General features: G+C 41.5%; 1 protein-coding gene across 2 annotated transcripts in view; it reads left to right on the forward strand.

Annotated features, from left to right (window-relative positions):
* ARHGAP10 (Rho GTPase activating protein 10) overlaps positions 1-19,440 on the forward strand; it is a 283,692-nt gene that overhangs the window by 129,983 nt on the left and 134,269 nt on the right. For both annotated transcript variants that reach the window (XM_066386249.1, XM_066386238.1), the window contains exons 9-10: positions 1,874-1,980; positions 3,487-3,581. In XM_066386249.1, coding sequence (XP_066242346.1) covers positions 1,874-1,980; positions 3,487-3,581 — 202 coding nt within the window. The remainder of the gene's footprint in view (positions 1-1,873; positions 1,981-3,486; positions 3,582-19,440) is intronic.

Below are 19,440 nucleotides of genomic sequence, written 5' to 3' on the forward strand. Positions count from 1 at the left end.
TCAGTATTCCATTAAAAGCACCCTGGAGCCCTGGCCGGTTAGCTCAGTGGTAGAGCGTCGGCCTGGTGTGCGGGAGTCCCGGGTTCGATTCCCGGCCAGGGCACACAGGAGAAGCACCCATCTGCTTCTCCACCCCTCCCCCTCTCCTTCCTCTCTGTCTCTCTCTTCCCCTCCCGCAGCTGAGGCTCCATTGGAGCAAGGTTGGCCCAGGTGCTGAAGATGGCTCTGTGGCCTCTGCCTCAGGCGCTAGAATGGCTCTGATTGTGATAGAGCGACGCCCCAGATGGGCAGAGCATCGCCCCCTGGTGGGCGTGCTGGGTGGATCCCAGTCGGGCACATGCGGGAGTCTGTCTGACTGCCTCCCCGTTTCCAACTTCAGAAAAATACAGCCCCTTCCCCCACAAAAAAAGAACCCTGGAAAGTGTAAGGCCCTGTCGCTCCACTTGCGAATGGGAAAATGTTCGCTCAGATGGGCGAGTAATGTCCCTAGACACGCACCTCCTCAGTGTGGGCCTGTGGCTTGGTCGCTGGGCTCCCCGGTGCACCCTCCCCTGCAGCGGCCTGGAGCTCACTGGGATGCGAAAATCATCATGAGCCCTGTGCTCTGAGCTGGTAGTGTGGTAGGGTCACGTGGGTGTCAGGAGGGGTCGGCAGCCTTGCTGGTGCGGAGACCTTGCTGTTGGGCTCAGAGACTCTTGTGGTTTGGCCTTGTCATTTCTTGGGCATTTGGTCTGAGCTTGAGTTTTTTTAGTGTTTTTTTTTTAATATTGACATGACAACAATATACCATCCTGTCCTTGAGGTTTTATTCTGAGCATTGAATGAAATATCAGTGCAGTATTCTGTTTTCATGAACTCTGGAACAAGCTCCAGATGCTAGCGGTTGATGATAACACACAGTGACTCTCTGAGTCTAATCTGGGGACTAATGATGGCCTGAGACGAGCCTGATTCTGGCCTAGGGACCCCTTTCATGCCCCACCCCATCCCCCAGCCAAGAGAATGGAACTGGCCTTTCCTAAAGCTAAATGTAACGTACTTATCCAAGTGAGTTCTTTTTTCCTCCTAACTTTGTCCTTCTTGAGTTTTAGGTGTAGAAAGTTTACTTGTTTGTTTTGAAATGATGGTGATAACAGATGTTAAATTGCTTTTTAAAAATGCTTTTACTTGGTGGAAGAAAAAAAAAACTGTAGACCTTTGTTGGACCTTGACTGCTCTCGAAATGCTGTATGCTAGGTCCCCCAGACGTTGACCATTGTCTTTTAAGAGCTCTGGTGATGGCAATACTGACTTAGCAAGAGGTCAGAAGTGGTCCTGGGAACGTTCTGGTGCATCTGTGGACAGCTCACCCCTGAGTTCTTCACACTTCCTTTCAAAGCATGGCTTTTCCATCGGCAGGGCCGTTGCTCACCAACGAGCCAAAGTGGACTCAAAGCAACTCGCTGGATTTCTGGACTGTGTGTTTTTTTGAACACTTGTGATTCTACAATTCTTGTCAGTTTGAAAGGCCGGCATTGAGTCCAAAGTGGTCAAATGGAATGCTTGAAACCCTCACAAACTCTTAGCACCCAGAAAAAATATATATAGTTTACAGTGAACAGCTTTTCAGGTGTGAGAGGAAAGTCCCACTGACTGTTAGAAAAATGTCTTTAACCCATTTCTCTTTGCTGAACACAGTAGGGTCTTTTCTCACGGAAGCCCTCAGAGCCTTCTTCCCCTGGCTTGTCCCTTTTATACAAACGAGCTGTTCTGCTGACTTGTTGCCTTGAACCTTCATAGTTGCTGCTTCCTGGGCTCCCTCTTTAGTCCTGTGGAACTCTGTGCACTTGCTTCTTTAGGAGAGAAGATAGAAAAGCTCTGTTTCTTGTTTCAGGGCCTGCTCCATTCGGGTCCAGCTGGGTCAAACACTACTGCATGTATCGGAAAGCGGCCAAGAAATTCAACATGATCCCCTTTGAGCACAGATCTGGCGGGAAACTTGTGAGTGCTGCACTTAACCCTTTGTGTTCTGTGTGAGGGTGTCTTTGAGGGTGGCGCCGGAATGATGTTTGTGTTCACTGATCATAAATACATTTTATTTTATTATTTTAGGATTAAAATTTTTGTTGTTGTTTCTAAATAAAATAGGCCAGAAAACACCATTTTTTTTTTTTTTTACTTGAATGCATGGGTTTCTATGGTCAGGGCTTATCCAGGTTTATTTCCATATACTTTGTATCTTCTTTTAACATTAAGATATCTTATAATACAGATACATTTTTGTAGTCGTGAAGCAGGCGTGGAAAATCAGGCTCGTGGAGAAGAGGCGGCCCTGAGGATGGCGCTCTTGCAGGGCCGAGGGGGTTAAGGTTCGGCATGAGGTGTCATCCGAGTGTCCTTTCAGAGTTCGCTCGGGTCCCGAGTCATGTCTGCCTAATTATGGAGGTCTGTTTTAGCCACCAAACAATAAAAGAATACATAATAACTGTAACTGGTATTTTCAATATTTGTGTATTTGAATGTTTGTTTAAGATTACCTCCTGATGCTCATATTCTAGAAAATGTTACACTGTTCCAGCAGGGTGTGCTCTGACTTTGTCCAATTAGTTCTGTGCTGAGGACCTGTGTTCCCGCACACGGCTTCTATCTCCGGCCTCCTTCCTTCCTTCCTCTTTTTAATACTTTTAGGAGGATGGGTTAGTGAGGTAAAATGGTACCATAAAAAAATTAAGGAAAAAGATCAAGCTGCCTGACCTGTGGTGGCACAGTAGATAAAGCATCAACCTGGAACGCTGAGGTCACTGGTTCGAAACCCCGGGCTTACCTGGTCAAGGCACATATGGGAGTTGATGCTTCCTGCTCCTCCCCCTTCTCTCTCTCTCTCTCTCTCTCTCTCTCTCTCTCTCTCCCCCCCCCCATCCTTCTCTCTTGCTTTCTCCTGTTTAAGATGAATAAATAATATATATATATATATATATATTTAAAAAGTAAAGATAAAGTCAGTCTCTTCACTTAAGAAACAAAAGCCACAGAGATTGAGTGGTTCTAGCTTTCAATGATCAGGAGAGCCAATCTAGTGCCCTTCCTGTACTCTCAGGTAGATGCACGTGGCATCGAAATTTTTATAGGTCAAAAATGATCACCTACTACTGCTATTTCCTGTGGTATAATGTAATGGGAAACAAAAACAACTTATTATTCTCTTTAAAAGAGTATAGTACAAGGAACACATATTCTAACACGTGGAAAATGCTTTGTTAATGTTAAAATCGGTGCACATGAGATCTTTATTGTCACTGCCATTAAATCAGGATCCAGAAAACCCAAAGAAAATGACAAAAATGGCTAAGATTCTAAATAGTGTTTAAATAAACTAGTTTGGAAGATAATATATAGAATAAAGGGACTTAATATCTTGATTCCCCGCCCCCCCACCAATGAGAGGGCACCTCAGTGTGTCTGTGTTTATACTGTAGTGTCTGAGAGTGTTGAAATGATTATTTGCAGGGGGATGGCGAGGTGTTCTTTTTGAAAGACTGTACCAGACGGCATGTCGACTCCATTGACAGAAGATTTTGTTTTGATGTAGAAGCTGCTGACCGGTAAGTGATGGGAGTTACTAGACTTCATAAAAGAGTCATGGGGGAAAAGTTTTAAAAACATGCAGGTAAATTGTAATTGAGAGCTCCAGGACCTGGAAGAAGGCTGTTCCTTGTCCAGCCTGTGTGGGGTCTACTGTGAGCTGTTGAGTCTGGGTCACTATGTTTAGCTGTAAGGGACAGCTGGATCTGGGCTGGTGTCTGGAGTCATTCTAAGCAATATTGTCACTTAAAAAGGAATCTCAGGCGTTTTATTGTTGATCCAAGCCAAATATGTGGCGTTAGAGGAACACTGTGTGAGAGGAGAGAAGTGGGTGACAAAGCTAACAAGGGGTGCTGGTAATTGTTAGCACAGAACAGTGTTCTTTGTCGTGTGTGGGAATGTTCCCTGTACGTCCTCTGCGAGAGGACGGGTCTGGGGTATGCTCTGTTTGTTAAGACTGGTGTGTTGTTATTGTACCACTTTCAGCTATTTAGTTATAAAAGAATCTTTGCCAGAGAACAGAAAGTGAGGAAAAGGAAAAAGTCCACTTGTTTTTTCTTTTTAAATTTTCACTGAGAGGGGAGGCAGAGAGACAAAGTTCCGCCTGCTCCCTGACTGGGATCCACCCGACAAGCCCTCTAGGGGGCGATGCTCTGCTCATCTGGGGCTGCTGCTCCATTGCTCAGCAACAGAGCCATTTATTTTAGTGCCTGAGGCAGAGGCTACAGAGCCATCCTCAGTCCTCGGGGCCAATTGCCTTGAACCAATTGAGCCAGGGCTGCAGGAGGGAGAAAGAGAGAGAAAGGAGAGGGGAAAGGGTGGAGAAGCAGATGGTCGTTTCTCCTGTGTGCCCTGGCCAGGAATCGAACCTGGGACATCCACATGCCGGCTGACACTCTATCATTGAGCCAACCGGCCAGGGCTAATCCACTTGTTAATATTACTTTGTGTCTGGCATTTATTTCTATGTCCTCCTAGAGCACCAAGGAAAGTCATGGTATTCAGTGTTTTTTGTTGTTGTGTTCTTTTGTTCTTTTGGCTTACAGTATGGTGGTCTTCTGCAAGACCTGGTTTTGGAAACAATGTTCTTTAGATAAGGCTGTTTCATATTGGTATAATAAAAGTTTTAAATATGAGATTTTTAACATTAAAAGCAAAAGTTTATTTCAGGTCAGGACCTAATGATACAGAAATAATTCATGCTTCTTCTTCCCTTAGGTGATATAACTGAGCCTGTGGGTTGGTGCAGGGAGGGAAAATCCTTTCCAGTAGATGAATTGAAGACGGGTACTTACAGATGTGCCCGTAAACACCATGGTAAATTTGGCACTACCATGAAAAGGGCAGGTCACTCCATAAGTTGTTTTTCCAAGATTGATTTAAAAAATGAAGGAGGATGTCTCAGCAAAAGAGGTTACATGTTAAGCCAGTAAGACAGGGGTCCCCAAACTACAGCCGCGGGCCACATGCGGCCCCCTGAGGCCATTTATCTGGCCCCCACCACACTTCCGGAAGGGGCACCTCTTTCATTGGTGGTCAGTGAGAGGAGCACATTGACCATCTCATTAGCCAAAAGCAGGCCCATAGTTCCTATTGAAATACTGGTCAGTTTGTTGATTTAAATTTACTTGTTCTTTATTTTAAATATTGTATTTGCTCCCATTTTGTTTTTTTACTTTAAAATAAGATATGTGCAGTGTGCATAGGGATTTGTTCATAGTTTTTTTTATAGTCTGGCCCTCCAATGGTCTGAGGGACAGTGAACTGGCCCCCTGTGTAAAAAGTTTGGGGACCCCTGCAGTAAGACCTGATTCAAAAACTTTTAAGAAGAGATTCCAGCTGTGTAATACAATGTGGCATACCTCTGTGCAGCACCCACAGTGACATGCTGAGTCCTTCCTACGTTTCAGACAGTGTTCTGAATTCTCCTGTGCTTTTTCTCACTCAGTCCTCACCACACCTCTCAGGTAAAATCCTTCCCATTTTATGATGGGGAGCTGGGACCTAGAGCATGTCAGTGAGCTGCGTGCGCGCACACACACACGTACACACGTAGCTGGGAAGGGGAAGAGCTGAGACTTGAACTCCTGTACTTGGCCTGCAAAGCCCACACTTTTAACCACTATGCTGCAGGCCTGAGTGTTACTTTGCCGTTGTGCTGTTTCCCACATGATTGCCGAAGGTGAGTCAGCAGTGACAACAGCTAGAAAATGAGTTACAGGAGGTTAATCGGATTTCTGAAAGGAGGCTACTTCTGGTTCTTCCTATATTGTTTTAATACACTTGATACTATGTTTACTCAACCCTGTGTATTCTCTGAGACCTTGATCGGCCAGATGCTCTTCATTAACCGTGCTCCTTGGGGTGATTGTGACCTCTTTCCACCCTTCTCAGAGGTTGATGGGGGATAAGTACGGAGTTATTTTTATCTGTAAAAGAGAACACCTTGTTAGAGCCTCCCAGCACACTTTAGAGCTGGTTTATTCCACTGGTTCGTGCTGGTTTATAGGGAGTCCTCTTTTCAGATAGATTTCGTGCTTGTATAGACCAGGAAAGTAAGTTTCCTCATTAAGTAGGGTGGGGCCTGGAACCCCGACCCTTTTAGTTTTCTTCATGCAGAAATCTCTAATTTACTTCTCTGGGCGCTTGGAACTGCTTTCCAGGAACGGGTGTCAGGAGGACCCGCAGTCTAGCTGGTTAAAGAAAGGCTTACACACGGTTGTGACACCTGAATGGATAACTGAGGGACGACTGGGGGACAGCTGGGCTTGAGCCTCCGCTTCTGGCAGCATGGACAGCATGTGTGAAGGCCTGGAGACGGGAGGGTGTGACCCATGGGAGGTCCCAGGTGATACCATCACCGCTGGGTGAGAGAGCCGGGGAGAGGTAGAGAGGAGGGCTGAGATTCGGGGCACGGGCCTCACCTGCAGGTTTTCGAGCTTAATTTGTTAAATGGTTTTAAACAGGCCAGTGAGGGACAGTTATATTTTTCAAAACTCTATCTGGTGGAGAAAAGATTTGGGGGACGGCAGGAGAGGACAAAAGGAGCCATGGATTGGTGTGGTGGCAGCAGGGTAGAGCCTGGGGGAATGGCCTTGGGGGGGGTTAATGGGTAAATTGGATGTTGGAGTATAAGGTGAAGGACGGGAAGGTTTCTGCCTTGAGTAACTAGATGATGCCATTTACTGAGAGAGAAAGCGGGGAGAAATAGGATGGAGGAAGATGAACTCAGTTTTGGTCATGTTGAATTAGATTGCTCTGGGCCATTCCTCCCCTCCCCTCCCCTAATGAATACATAAGATGTGGTACATCCCTATGGTGAACTATGACCTGGCCCTGAAAAGGAGTGAAGAACTATCATATAGAGTGTGTGCAGCAGTGTGGATGAACTTTGGAAATAGTGCGTTAAGTGAACGGAACCAGTCACAAAGAGCACATAGTGCATGGTTTCATTTATATGAAATGTCCAGAACAGGCAAATGTTTGTAGACAGAATCGAGATTAGCAGCTGCCTAGGGTTGGGGCTTGGAGGGAAATGGAGAGTGACAGCCAAGGAATACGGGTTTTTTGGAGGGAGCGGTGATGAAAATGTTCTGAAATGGATTTTGGTGACAGTTATATGTATATAACTTGGTATCTTAAGCCTTTGAATTGTACACTCTGTAGGTGAAATTTATGGTATAAATTATAGCTCAATTAAACTTAAATAAGAGGAACTACAGCTATAAATAAGTGCCATAACTAAAACTAAGATTTTTGTTTTGTTTTGTTTTGTTTTGTTTTGTTTTCTTCTTTTTCACTTTTCTGAAGCTGGAAACAGGGAGAGACAGCCAGACAGACTCCCGCATGCGCCCGACCGGGATCCACCCGGCACGCCCACCATGGGGCGACGCTCTGCCCACCAGGGGGCGACGCTCTGCCCATCCTGGGCGTCGCCATATTGCGACCAGAGCCACTCCAGCGCCTGAGGCAGAGGCCACAGAGCCATCCCCAGCGCCCGGGCCATCCCTGCTCCAATGGAGCCTTGGCTGCGGGAGGGGAAGAGAGAGACAGAGAGGAAAGCGCGGCGGAGGGGTGGAGAAGCAAATGGGCGCTTCTCCTATGTGCCCTGGCCAGGAATCGAACCCGGGTCCTCCGCACGCTAGGCCGACGCTCTACCGCTGAGCCAACCGGCCAGGGCAAGATTTTTTTTTTTTTTTTTATCAACTGTATTGGAGTGACTTTGGTTAATAAGACCCTGTAGGTTTCAAGTGGATGTTTCTGTGATGCAGGATCTGTATACTGCGTTGTGTGCCCACCACTTACAGTCAGATCGTCTTCCATCACCATAGATTGGACCCCTTTTACCCTCGACCTCTCCCACCCCCTTTCCCTCTGGTAACCACCACACGGTCATCTGTGTCTATGGGTTTCAGTGAAACAAGATCCTTAACATGACTGCAAACGTTCACTCCGTGCCAGCCCTGCTCCAGACCCCGTGGGCCGTGAAATGGACCTGTCACTCACTGTAGGTTGTAGAACAGTGTTTTGTAGAGTTGTTTCTCCTGATGGGTAAGATATTGTTCCCCCATCCCCGCCTCCAACAATTTTGTTATGTCCTGTGCTTTTGGCTTCATTGGCATGCTTGCCACATGCCACATTGTGCTGTGACCCCCACATATTTGCCTGATAAATAATTTCCATTTTCTGAAGTTCTCCTACACATCACATTTAGGAACTGCTTAAAGAAAATGCTTCCCATTTTGGTCTGACATTTCAGATATTATATTGGGTTTTATTTTGCCCTGTCCCTAGTTCATTGCATTTAAAGAAAATTCTATTGACTTGAGAGAGAAGGAGAAAAGTATCAACTCATTGTTCCATTTAGTTGTTCCATTTAGTTGTGCACTCAGTGGTTGCTTCTCTTATGTGCCGTGACTGAGGATCGAACCCGTGACCTTGGAGTGCTGGGATGATGCTCTGTCCAATGAGCCACTACCCAGCCAGGGCCACTATATTGTTCTTGAAAGGACGACAGGATATTTTTTACTTCGGTAATTCACCCATTTATATTTTCATGATGATTGGAAGATGAAATCACCTGCATATTTGAAGCATTGTGCATTTTTACAATGTGTTTACATCAGTGACTTTATTTAGCTTCTTTGTGCATGGAACTGTACTGTTTGTCACTTTAAAAGAGTTCAGAACATGTTGCTTCCAGAAACCCATGCAGCTGGACTGAATAATAATAATATTACTGTAGCACATTAGCTGTAGCAGTAGTTGTAAGTATTTTATAGTGCATGCCATTCAGGCACCTACACAGTCATCTACTGTGTTTGGCACTGTGTTAAAGGCTTGATTGTAAGGGAACTTACAGACCAAGAGGGTTTGCAAACAACTAATCATTCAGAGGTCTGCTTAGGTGCTTTGGGAGCTGAGGAGTTATAGGGAGTGGGTTTGGCTGGGAAAGCTTATTAGAAAAGTTGATTGTTAAATTGAATTTTGAAGATTCGGTGCGAGTTTGGAAGCCCAGAGGAAGGGAGTTATAGACGTCTTGAGAAAACGTGTCGCGATAATCCTTTTTAGTCAGAGGTTCTCTGTGAGCAATTTTCTGTTTAGAAACCTTTTGATTGTCAAGGCTGGAGTGGGGAGGGGCTGGGCAGGGTGCAGGTGCTGACATCTGGTGGACCAAGGCCAGCAGTGCAGCTGAGTCTTGAGCACCAGACAAAAATCTACAACAAAAGGGTCATCTGGTTCTCGATGTCGGTAGGGTCGCTGTTGGGAAGGAAGCTGCTCTTAAAGCTTTTGATAAGACAACAGCTCCAACAAATGCTGTGGGATCAAGTGGAATTGTACTGTTATGTGAATATATTTATGAGTTGTAAAGTTCAATTAAAAAAGTATGACTAGAGCTTAATTAGTTACAGTGCAGTGGATGATTTAAAGCTAGAATGGGAAGGGCTGTGTGTGGCTTTATCCTGTCGGGAATGGTGCGTCCTTCAAGAACTCTTAAGATTGTAGGGTAGAGAGAATAGGAAAGGAAGTTATTTTTAAAGAATTTAGATAGAATTGGTAGAATATGGAACGGATAAAATTAGAAACAGCACTTCTTGTTTATAGGTTTCTGTATATCTTAAATTTTTTCACAAGGGTAAGAGTTTACCCTATAAATGATGCTGTTGTTGATAGTAGCCTACTGAAAGCCACTTTTTAGATGCCCCCAATGTTTGAATGGAAATCTGCATTGCCATTAGTCTGAATTTTTTTTTTTTTTGTATTTTTCCGAAGTTAGAAGCAGGGAGGCAGTCAGATAGACTCCTGCATGCGCCGACCAGGATCCACCTGGTATGCCCACCAGGGGGCAATGCTCTGCCCATCTGGGGCATTGCTCCCTTGTGGCCCGAGCCATTCTAGCACTTGAGGTGGAGGCCATGGAGCCATCCTCAGTGTGTGAGCCAACTTTGCTCCAATGGAGCCTTGGCGGGGGCAGAGGAAGAAAGAGAGGAAGGAGAGGGGGAAGGGTGTACAGGGGTCTCAAACTCAACTCAGCATGTGGGCCGCAGAGCAAGATCACAGCCGTTCGGTGGGCCGCACTAGGTCTACAAAAGGCAACTGTTACGCAACACTTTTCTCACTGCAGTTGAAAACAAAAAAAAATCAGTACAAAATTGTTCGGTGGGCCGCATGTGGCCCGCGAGTTTGAGACCCCTGCACGCAGATGGGTGCTTCTCCTGTGTGCCCTGGCTGGGAATCAAACCTGGGACTTCCACATGCTGGGCTGACGCTCTACCTCTGAGCCAACCGGCCAGGGCCCACATTAGTCTGAATTTGTTCTTAAAATATATACATGCTGAAGGACATTGGGGTCTGCATCATAGAAACATTTTTAGCTTTTGAATAAAGCTGTAATGAATAATTGTGGATATGAGCTTTCATTTCTCTTGGACCAGTATGTTAGATTGCCGGGTGTGTGTGTGTGTGTGTGTGTGTGTGTGTGTGTACATATGTTCATGGGTATAGTTGTGTAAGTATATGTATGCATGTGTGCCTATTTGTATCTACATGTTTGACTTTTTAGGAAATTGACACTTTTCTAAAGTAGTTTTATCATCCACCAACAATGTATGAGGGTTCCAGTTTTCCACCTGTTTCCCAACTTCTGATTATTCTTGTTCATTTTAGCAGCTCATGCCTAGTGACGCTGAGCTCACCTTTTATATTTCTTCTGTTGTGAAGTGTCTATTCAGATAGTTTGCTCATTTTAAAGAATTCGGCTGGGTGAGAAAAGGTGAAGGGATTAAGCAAAGACAGAAAAAGCCTCACAGACACAGACAACATGAGATTACAAGAGGGAGGGGAGGGGAGAGGGGAGATAGAGTAAAGGATAAACGGTGATGGAAGGCAACTTGACTTCGGGTGGCGAATGCACAATACAGTGTATGTACTAGTATGTACTAGTATGTACAGATGATGTACTAGTGAATTGTACACCTGAGACCTATATAATTTTATTAACCCATGTCACCCCAATAAAGTCAATAAAAATTGAGGTAAAAAATTATGTTGGTTTTCTGTTATTGAATTGTAGGAATTGTTTTAAGTAAACTGGATAGAAATGTTTTATCAATTTTGTTAATTTGAATGTTTTCTCTGATCTGTGGTTTGCCCGTTCATTTTCTACTTAGTGTCTTTGGATGAAGAGAATTTTGCTGAAATTGAAATGATCAGTATTTAAACATTTTATTGGTAGAGCTATTTACTCTAAGAAATCTTTAGCCCAAAGTGACGAAGATATTGATATTTCTTGCTATTTTCTTATAAAAACTTTTTAATTAGTCTGTGATGTGTGCAGATTTTTGGGATGAGTATGATGTGATTTGTGGAGGTTGGGTGTTACTTTTTCTTATACAGATATTCAGTATTTCTCGCACCGTTTGTTGAAAAGGACTTCCCTGTGATTGAATTGTTGGCACCTTTGTTACAAATTCTTTGTGTATGTGTAGGTCTGTATCTGTTTCTAGAGTCTCTGTTCTGTTCTTTCATCAAAACACACTGTCATTATTGCTGTTGCTTTATAGTAAGTCTTCAAGGCAGGTTGTGTGACTCCTCTGTTCTTTTTCAAAATTGTCTTGGCAGTTCTATATCCTTTGCATTTCCCTGTTTCAACAATCAGTGTATTTCCACACAATGGCTACAGGCCAGTATTATCAATATGGAACATTCATATCATGAGTATAACTTTCCACTTATTTAGTCTTTAATTTCTCTCAGTAATATTTTATGGTTTTCAATATAAGGGTCATGGACATCTTTTGTTAAACTTCCCTATGTATTTTATGTGTGTAGATGTTATTTTGAAACGTAGTGTTTTCTATTTCATTTTCCAATATACTGTTACTGTGTAGAAATGCAGTTGGTTATTGTTCCAATAATATTGCTGAGTTCATTTATTAGGTCTTTGTGGTTTCTTCAGGATTCTTTTCATGTATACAGTGGTATCATATGTGAATAAATACAGCTTTCTTTTCAATCTATATGTCTTTTATTTCTTTTTCTGGTCTTACTGCACTGCCAAGGCCTCCAATAATATGTTGAATAGAAGTGGTGATTTTGGGCATCTTGCCTTATTCTTGATCTTAGGGGAAAAGCATTTCACTTCTAAAGTACAGTGTTAGCTGATGATTGTAGATGCTTGCTGTTTTTATTTTTATTTTTTTAAGTGAGCGGAAGGGAGGGAGACAGACTCTTTCATGTGCCCCGAACCAGGATTTACCCAGCAGCCCCATATGGGGCTGATGCTTGAGTATCTAGCTATTTTTAGTGCCTGAGGCTGTTGCTTCAAGGAGCAACAGGGACTACGCTCTTGAACCAGTCGAGCTACTGGCTGCAGGAAGAAAAGAGGGTGAGAAGGGGGATGGGGAGAGAAGCGGATGGTTGCTTTTCCTGTGTGCCCTGACTGGGGATTGTACCTGGGATGTCCACATTCCAGGCCGACTTTCTTTCTACTGAGCCAGCTGGCCAAGGCTTGTAGACTCTTTTATCATGTTGAGGAAGTTTTTGTATAGTCTCAGTTTTATTCATGAATAGAAGTTGACTTTTGACAAAAAAATTGTCAGTATCAATTGAAGTGAGCATTAAATATTTTTCTTAAATCTGTTAATGGGTGAGTGGCGGTGAATTTTCTACATCAAACTAACCTTGCATTCCTGACACAAACTCTACTTGGTCATGCTGTATTAACCTCGGTGGATATTACTGTATTAATTTTGCTAATGTTTGATTAAGGATATTTGTATTTATGTTCTTGTTTTATACTGTTTTTGATGTTGATACCAAGATTATGGTGGCTTCAGAAGACATGGGAAGTTTTCCATCTTGCTCTATTATAGGAAAGTGTCTGTGTAATAATATTGCTATTATTCTTTCTTTCTTAAATATTTGTGAGAATTTGCCTGTGAGCCATCTTGGGATGAACATTTTTTTGTGTATGGAAAGTTTACAAGTTACAGGTTCAGTTTATTTAGTGGTTAAAGGGACATTCAGATTTCCATTTTTTTTTGTTAGTTTTGATAAATTATGTTTTTTCAAGGGATTTATTTCTGCTAAGATGTTGACTTACTGGCATAAATTTCTTTATTATAGCCACTGGTTTGCATATCTGTAAGTCTGTAATGATAATTTTTGCATTTTTTGATGCTGGAGATTTAAAAATTTTTTAAGTCTTGCCTTGAGTTTTATTAATTTTGTTATTTCAGATAAAAACCATATTGTCCACTTTATATATCATTGGTTTTTGCTTTTATCTTTATTTACTTTTATTAGCTTTAGGTTTTATTTTTTTTCTTTTAATCACTTCTTAAAATGGAAGGATTGATTTTCCACTTCATTTTTGAAAGTAGACATTAAGTTTATGAATTTCTAAGTACTGCTTAACATGCATTCCACAGATTTTGATGGGTAGTGTTTTCTTTGTACTTCTTTTTACATTTTGCCTGTGATGAGGACATAGCTGTTGCATTTTAACTCGTGTTGTTTAAAATACGTTATAAAATTTTCAAATGATTGAAGATTTTTTTATGTAATTATTATTATTGCTTTTCAGCTTTCATCCTCTTTTGATTGGAAAACAGACTCTGTATTTTGTCAGTACTTCAAAGTTCACTAGATTTGTTTCCTTGCCCCAAATGTGGTCTATTGAGTAAATGATCCAGGTGCACTTGAGAACAATGAGTTTTCTGCTGTTCCTGTTGTTGTGTTCTCTAAATGTCAGTGAGATCAAGTAGATTGATAGTGTTGTTCAAATCTTCTTCATTGTTTTGATTTCTGATATTATTTACCAATACTATGCTAGGGATGCAAAAATCTCTATGATTAATACTTGCCTGTTCCCCTTTAATTTTGTCAGTTTTGACTTAATGTCTTGAATATTTGACATTTTTTGTGCATACACATTTTATGATTGTTATATCTTCTTGATGAAGTTACTCATCGTTATGAAATATTTCTTGTTTCTGCTAATAATCTTTATCTTAAATGTACCATGGTTGCTATTAATAATGCCACGTTTGCCTTATGTTCAGTGTTTACATGGCATATCTTTTCTCATTTTCCTTTTACCTGTCAGTATCTTTGTGTTTAAAATTTGTTGTCTATCAACAGCATATAACTGAGTCCTGCTTGAAAAAAATCCAGACTTTTTGGTGTTTGATTTTTCTTCAGGGTTTTAGTTCATTGATGTATAGTGTAATCAATCATCTGTATGGGTTTATGCCCACCATATTGGTTTTGTTTTCTGTTTGTCCTCTTTGTTCTTTGTTCTTCCCTTCTTCCTTTGCTTCTTAGTGAATTCAGTTTTTTTTAATATTCTATTTTATCTCCTCTATTTGATCTTTCATTATGCCTCTTTGTATGTGCATTTTTAGTAGTTATCCTAGAGAGTATAACGTGCATTTTGAAATTATCATTGCAGCTACCTTTTCATAAACAATATAAGAACCTCACAAAAAGACTTGTAATTACCACTCTTTTGTTTCTGTGCCCTTGATATATTTTAATTCTGCCGATACTATGAACCTCATAATATATTACAACTTTTAACTTATGAAATCAATAATCACTAATCTTTTAAACAAATATAACATTTTACTTACAATATGCATATATGAAGGTATGTGTGTAATTTTTTTGTCTTTTATATATCGACACATTTTTTTATTCATTCTGATTTTCTTCATTATTTTCTGCAGAACTGAGTTTTTATCTTGTGCCATTTTCCATGAGTTCCTTAGGCTAAATTAATTTGAACATTTCTTAGAATGCAAGTCTGCTGGAGAAGAATTTCTAATGTTTTGTCTGTCTAAAAATGACTTTATTTTGTCTTCATTTTTGATGAATGTGGAATTCTGCATTGACAGTTTTTTCCCCCAGCACTTCAAAGAAGTCATTCCATTGGTTTTTTCAGGCCTCCATTTTTTCTCATGGCAAGTCATCCATCTTTCTTATTGTTCCCCTGTATGTAGTCTTTTATTGCTTCCAAGATTTTCCATTTTATGGTGTGTCTAAGTGTGGTTTTCTTTGTTTTCTCCTGCTTGGGGCTCATTGAAATTCTTGGGTATGTGGTGGATGATGTCTTATCAGTTCTGGAAAGTCTTAGCTATTATCTCTCCAAATAGTTCTCCATTTTCTCTTTCTTCACATTCTGGGATTCTGATAGCATCATGATAGACTATTTGATACTTGTTTCAAGTGTACCTGCAGGATTTTCATTTATGGAAGCAAGTGAGTGACAGGATGGTGAGGCTAATGCCATTGGAAGAAAAGTTTATCACTTTCTGTTTCCAAGAGAAGACATGCCATGATGCCACTCAGGGCCACACGGGACAATGTCAGGTTTTGTTTAGGAGTCAGGATTGGCAAATTCTGGGCTCAAGGGCTGGGTTTTGGTGGTCTGGTACCTGGCCCCGAGGAAAGTATTGGCTTGGTTGGAAGTAGATTAAGGGAATGGGTGTGGGTGTAGACTCAGGACTGGTTGGATTGCACATGAAAGGTGTCCTGAAGTCTCCATCATTGTGGTTTTATTTTCCATTCTTGCCTATCCTTTTGTCTCTCTCTAATAGTTTCTATTTACTTGCCGAAATTTCCTTTAGTTTGTGAAAGTTGGCCATTTTTTTGCATTGGATCCTTTAACATCCTTCCAGTTGTTTTTAGATTCCAGTTGGATTTTTACCCCCTGATTTGGGTTATTTCTGGGTGTGGGTCTCATGGCTGCTTCCTCTCTTGATGCTGGGTTACATTTTCTTCTTTGCCTGCCTTGTAATTTTTTTTTTGGTTGAATGCTAGATATTGAATGTAAGAGAGCAGTAGAGACTGAAGGGACACCTCAGGGTCACTTTCAGCCCCGCTCTCAAACTGCCACAATAACAGTTGATACGAAGTCCCATGGGAAGGAGTTGGAGGATGGGTCAGGCTTTCCTTGTATCTACAACTTCTAGGGGTTCTAAGACAGCTCACCATCCCCTACTCTACATTTAAGACTTTGTTAGAACTCATTTCCCCATCTCTGATGGCATCCCCTTTGTTCTGCTTCACAAAAGCTGAAAGCAGCCGTGTGTGCCCTGTGTGTTTGTGTGTGTCCTCCCTCCCAAAGAGAGGGGTTGTAACTTTCTGCATTTGGACTCATTAGATTTCTTTGCATCTTCATTCTCAGGTGGTCATTAAAAAAAACTACTATCACATAGGTTTCCCAACATGTTCTTCTAAGGGTGAGAAGGATGTTGTCTTAACAATTCACTACACTCTAAGCAGAAGCGGCACTTCTTTAATTCATTGATGTTTTGAATTCACTTTTATTAGAGGGTATAATCATGCTTCTGACTGTATCATTGCTCTCTCGAGCTATTTGAAACATCTTTTTGGTGGACAGAAGACAGAAGTTCCTATAAAGTCTTTACCCTTAGTAGAATCAGACAACATACTTTTATCATCTCTGGAAAAGTGTATGATTCATAGATTTGTACTTAAATTTTTTTTACAGCAACCTTATGAGAAACTGATCGTGGCATCTATATTTCTATAATGTTTAAGAAGTATTTGGTTTGGCTTTGGCACTTTCCCTTTCTTGTAGTAAAATTTAGTGTAGAACTTGTAATGTGTTGGTTTGGTTCTTTTCTTTTCAACATTCCTCTTAGAAAACCATTAGAATATTTCTGATTGTTACTACTCTAAGGTTGGTAGCTGCTTCTTAGATTTTTCCTCTTAGTTTCTCTGTTTACAATAATATCTCATTAATTGACATAGCATAAATGTCTTGTGGATATTTGTCTCCACTCATATTTTTTGTATATTTTCTTAAGTTGTAGGCTCATTGAGCTATCATGTGGAATGTAAGGAGAACACATGTCTTCCATGTGCTTCGATAAAACTGTAAACACTGCAGTTGAGAGAGAATGAATGTACATGGGGTCAAGTGTAGAACACAGATAATAGCTCCCTAGACTGCTTCTCTTGTGTGAGCCTATGGCAGTTGCTGGTGCATAGTATGGTAGTACATATTTTTTTAATGAGTGAATGAAAACAGATTGAGAGTGATGAAGAAGAAATTGTTTACTATTTATTTTATATTATTATTCTATTTTGTTTATTTTTTATTCAGTGAGAGGAGGGGAGGCAGAGACAGACTCCTGCATGCTTCCCTACTGAGAGCCACCTGGAAAGTCCACTAGGGGGTGATGCTCTTCCCATCTGGGGCATTGTTTTGTTGCTCAGCAAAAGAGCTCCTCTTAGCCCTTGAGGCAGAGGCCCTGGAGCCATCCTCAGCGCCCCAGTGCCAACTTGCTCCAATGGAGCCTTGGCTGCAGGAGGGGAAGAGGGAGAGAGAGAAAGAAGAGAGGGTGGGGTGGTGAAACAGATGGGCACTTCTCCTGTGTGATCTGACAGGGAATTGAACCCAGGACATCCACATGCTGGGCTAATGCTCTATCACTGAGCCAACTGGCCAGGGCCAGTGTTTCTTTCTTCAAATTTGAGTTATGGTCTACAGATACTAATTACAGATTGAAGTGAAGAAGGACAGACTATCCTGTCAAGTTTCTGTCTTTTATGTGGCCCACTTTTTCTTCATGAAGTTTATACTGTTGCCTTTGTATTCACCAAGAATCAGCTTTGCCTCACTGTCATGATTAATTATTCAGAGCTGAGCACCATGTCTGTAGTTCATATGAGATACTCAGATAGATGTTAGCTCGGTAGAAATAAATTATTACTCAAAAGAATAGCTATGTCCTCAGTTGGGCCAGTGTAATGCATTGCAGTAATATTGACTCCAAGAACCCAAAATTAGAACTTCCTCAATTCTAAGCTGTAATGGAGTGACTATTGTGGTGACCTTAGCTTTCTATGAACTGAAGACTATATGAGAACTATTTTTCTTTCTGTAATTGTGGATAATCTAGCACCTTGTTTTAAAAATGTTCTGTTCTTTCCTGTCTTTATATTTACCATGTTGTCCTATATAGTCATTACATTTTATTAATAACACATGTCTTTGTTTCAGAAACTAGGGCATTTTTTTATAGTTTGGCTTAACCATGAGATACTGTTAATACTGTAGTTTAAAATGTGTCCAGTGTTTCCCAGAGACTCAGTTTTGCTTCACGATTTCCTAGCTATTGCTATTGAAAAAAAGAAAGAAACTTGAGAAATTTAAAATGGTGAGAACGTGTTGAGCGCACTCCGTCTCATTTTTCCTAGACTGGCGTTTTAGAACTAGGGGCTCAGTAAGGAAGAAGTGAGTGTGAGCCGTCTCTGTTGTATGTTACTAGTGGCTGATCCCTTGAAACAAAATGTTGCACGTGTGAAGAGTTTTGCAGCTTGTGTGTTGTGAAGAATTAATTCTCAAAAGTGGAATTGTTTTGAGTTACCGTGTTGTTATTTGTCAAAATGTAAGTAGAAATAGAATTCTTTTCTGGTAGGTGATATATTGCTACATAATCTCTCATCTCTCCGCAAGTCTGTTTGCTCTATTAGATTCCAAAGGGGGCTGGGTGGCTCAGATCTGAGTCCTTGTGCTTGGAGGCAAGTCCTATAATATTAATGCTTTAGTTTTTATGCCACACTGCTGTTTTATCCTCACATAATATGACTGTTTCAGCCGAAGCTTGCCGGTTGCTTTTTTCCTTAACCTCCGTGTGTATAATTCTACTTCATGACTCTCTAAATTTTTCATTATTCAACACTTTTGTTCCTTGGGTTCCAAGTTACCAGCTGCAGTCATTCTTTCTCTTACCCATCGTGTGTCTCTGCTGCTCTGTGTGTCACTGGGTTGAGACTACCTAGACATCTACCTGTGAATGCTGTTTCCCCTCACGTATCAGTAGAAAACCCGAGGGGAAAATGGAAAAAGTGACTAAAAAGCACAACAAGTTTCATCAGGCTCGTAAGTGTCCAATTCTGTGAATATAAACATACTACGTTCTCATTGGCTGCAGATGTTTTTGGATTTTATGGAATTCCTTCACTAGTTACTGATGCTATATTGCAGGGGTCGGAACCTATGGCTCACGAGCCAGATGTGGCTCTTTTGATGGCTGCATCTGGTTTGCAGACAAATCTTTAATAAAAAAGAAATAACATTAAAAATATAAGACATTCTCATGTATTACATTCCATTCATTTCCTATCCGACATGTTCATGGTTGCGGGTGGCTGGAGCCAATCACAGCTGTCTCTGGGACAACACCAAATTTTTATTGGATAATGCATAAGGTACATGGGTCGTTGTATGGCTCTCATGGAATTACATTTTAAGACATGTGGCGTTCATGGCTCTCCCAGCCAAAAAGGTTCCTGACCCCTGCTGTATTGTAATCAATCTGCCTTTTATTCTGTGAGTGACAG

This window comes from Saccopteryx leptura, chromosome 1 (assembly GCF_036850995.1).
Source record: "Saccopteryx leptura isolate mSacLep1 chromosome 1, mSacLep1_pri_phased_curated, whole genome shotgun sequence".
In the NCBI taxonomy this organism is placed as follows: Eukaryota; Metazoa; Chordata; class Mammalia; order Chiroptera; family Emballonuridae; genus Saccopteryx; species Saccopteryx leptura.